At 42.1% G+C, this 2,958-nt stretch overlaps 1 protein-coding gene across 1 annotated transcript in view; it reads right to left on the reverse strand.

The window, feature by feature from the left end:
- Window positions 1-1,160: 1,160 nt before the first annotated feature.
- Window positions 1,161-2,958, reverse strand: part of SOX9 (SRY-box 9) — a 4,813-nt gene continuing 3,015 nt past the window's right edge. Inside the window, exon 3 of the mRNA XM_006912266.3 lies at window positions 1,161-2,958. This exon is cut by the window's right edge and continues 352 nt beyond it. Coding sequence (XP_006912328.1) covers window positions 2,496-2,958 — 463 coding nt within the window. The 3' untranslated portion in view covers window positions 1,161-2,495.

The following is a 2,958-nucleotide window of genomic DNA, read 5'->3' on the forward strand; positions in this document are numbered from 1 at the left end:
GGGGTATGTGTTCACAATAACAGAGAGTTTGCTCTGTTGACATCAGACAGGCAAGTGGCCCTCTCCAGTCTGTCTTCTGAGAAGCTACTGATTTCAGGTGTGACATTCCCTCTGACTTCCACAATGAAACAGCTTTTGCCCTAAAGCATGAGGGGACTGAAACCACCCCGAGTGTTTTGCCTGAGCCGGCAACGGCTGACACGTAATTCTCTTTGGGACCCACTGAGGTGGCACTTGTCAAGATTCTTCTGCGTAGCTTTTTAGAGGACACGGCGTCTTCTCAGTGCCGCCGAGTTTAGGACTGCCAAAAAGTGCCCACCAAAAACAAAAATAACACATTGATCGGCGTGGAACAATCTCTTTTCTGTACCCCAATTCTTCAGATCCTCCTTTTAACAAAAGAATGGGTGAAAAAAATCCATAGGGCGGTTTTCTTTTTAATGCAATGTATATTTATTGTAAACAATAATATACAAAAAAAAAAAAAGAAAAAAGGAAAGGTAAGTTTCACAGAGAGAACAAAAGGTTTGGGGGTAAACAAGGAAACAAACAAAACACAAACACAAACCAAACCTTACCTAAAGACAAAATATGATTTAAATGCCAGGTTTTTTTTAAGTTACAGAAATATTTTCTTAAAAGATCTGCTTTTATACAGAAATTGAAAGATGCCATATTATAAGAGTGCTTTAAGATTTTATTCTACTGACTTCTAAAACTGTTAATATATCTTTTTTTAAATTAAAAAAAAAAAAGTTTGCTGTCTTTTTTAAAAAGCAATCCTCAAACTCTCCAGCCACAGAAGTAATTAAGAACTAAGGTCTGTCAGTGGGCCGATCCCCTCCCCCTTTCCTCCCTCTGTCCAAGAGAACATGCAGGGGAATATCCATGACACATGCTTGCATTGTTTTGTGTCAACACACACACACACACACACACACACACACACTCACACTCACTCACAATCACACAATTTAGGCAGCCCAAAGTTCCGTGGCAGAAAACACTGCAAATGACTCAGTGATATACTACATTTGCAACCTCTCATTTGTACAAAAAAAAGAGAAACAAGTTTCCAGTTTGTTTTCAACAAAAATAACAAAGAAAAAAAAAAAAAAAAGAACGGACATAAGGCATTTATACAAATCTAGGACAAGGAATCCAAAGAAACTTGCTTTTAATAATAAAAAAGATTAAAGAGATAAATAAAAAAAAAAACTGGTTACAGTTAAGAACATAATTTAACAACAGATGACCATACCCTTTTGAGGAAGGCTCCAACAACCTATTTGAATAAGAAGGTAAATTTCAAAAATAATAAAAAAAGGAAGTTTAGTTTTGTTTTGTTTTTTTAATTAAAACCTCTCCTTACAAAATAAATAATTTTAGCACGTGGAATGTCTTGAAGGTTAACTGCTGGTGTTCAGAGAGGCACAGGTGACAGTTTAAGTGAGAGGACTCTAGCATCTGTTCGACAAGGGGCCAGGCAAGCAACCAGGGGGCAGTGTGCTGGGGCACGTACTGGCTGCTGAAACATCCCCAAGACAGATGTCGTGTCTTTTGCTTGCCTTTTGCTTCTTTAAGATTGCAGCGAACAAGCAAACGCGGGAGGAAAGAGCGCAAGTCTTTTTCAGCAGCATGGTTTTAAGGCTCAAGGTGTTTTTTCTCGTTTAAAAAATATATATATGATAAAGCTTACCAAATGCTTCCCTAGACTATCGTGTACTTCCATACTTGCAAAATAAGGCCTTTATTTTTCTAAGGCAGCGCCTCCTTGAACCAGAAAGCCTGAGGCATTAAGCAAAGCTAACCCCCCAAACTGATCAAATAACACAAATTTGTGTTTTTTCTATGTTAATACAACACATATACCTTTTTTTTTTTTTTTTTTTTTTGTAAGAGAAAGCAAATCTGTACAAAAATACTCTGGTTGCAAGAAAAGCTAGGGCACACTGTTCAACTAAGTAGTTTAGCTGTTGGAAAAATAAGAACATTTAATTTTTATCTAAAAATATGTATAAATCCCCTCAAAATGGTAATGAATCATACACAGTACATACTAAAAATATTTAAAATAGAGAATATTCCTCACAGAGGACTCTTTTCTTTAATTACTGCTAAAAAATAATTACAAAGTCCAAACAGGCAGAGAGATTGGGCAAACTGGTCACACGATTCTGCATCGTCCTCCACGCTTGCTTTGAAAAACGGTTTCAAGTCCAGTTTGTCCATTTCGCTGGTCCATTTAGCCAAGAGCGGCCTGGCCACTGACTGATTTGCAACAAGGTGGTCATGCGTTTGGAAAGCTAATGTTTCTGCGTCGGAATCTGGGTACGAATTGCCTTTAGCTTAAATGTCTTTAAGGAATAAGAAAAAACAAAAAAAAACAAAAAACCAAAAAACCAAAAAACGTCCAAAGGAAATTCTGGTTCTTTCTTTCTTCGGTTATTTTTATGATCATCACGCCAATCATCACCCTTTGTCTAAGGGACTCCTCAAGGTCTGGTGAGCTGTGTGTAGACGGGCTGTTCCCAGTGCTGGGGGCTGTGGGTCTGCGGGATGGACGGGACCCCGGAGGTGTCGGCGATGGGGGTGTACATGGGCCGCTGCGCCGGGTTCATGTAGGTGAAGGTGGAGTAGAGGCCGGAGCCCTGGCCGGCGGCGTGGCTGTAGTAGGAGCCGGAGTTCTGGTGGTCAGTGTAATCGTACTGCGAGCGCGTGATGGGCGGGTAGGAGGGGCTGTAGTGCGGGAGGCTGAAGGGGCTGTAAGCGATCTGCTGCGGTGAGTGCTGCTGCTCGCTGTAGTGGCTGGGACTCAGCTGCTCGGTCTTGATGTGCGTTCGCTGGGACTGGCCCGGCTCACTGCTCAGCGTGGTCAGCGTGTGCGCCGGCGGCTGCTGCGGGGGCGCGGGCGGTTGCTGCTGGGGGGGCGCCGGCGGCTGCTGCGGGGGCGCGTGC

This window comes from Pteropus alecto, unplaced genomic scaffold (genome assembly GCF_000325575.1).
Source record: "Pteropus alecto unplaced genomic scaffold, ASM32557v1 scaffold134, whole genome shotgun sequence".
Classification (NCBI taxonomy): domain Eukaryota; kingdom Metazoa; phylum Chordata; class Mammalia; order Chiroptera; family Pteropodidae; genus Pteropus; species Pteropus alecto.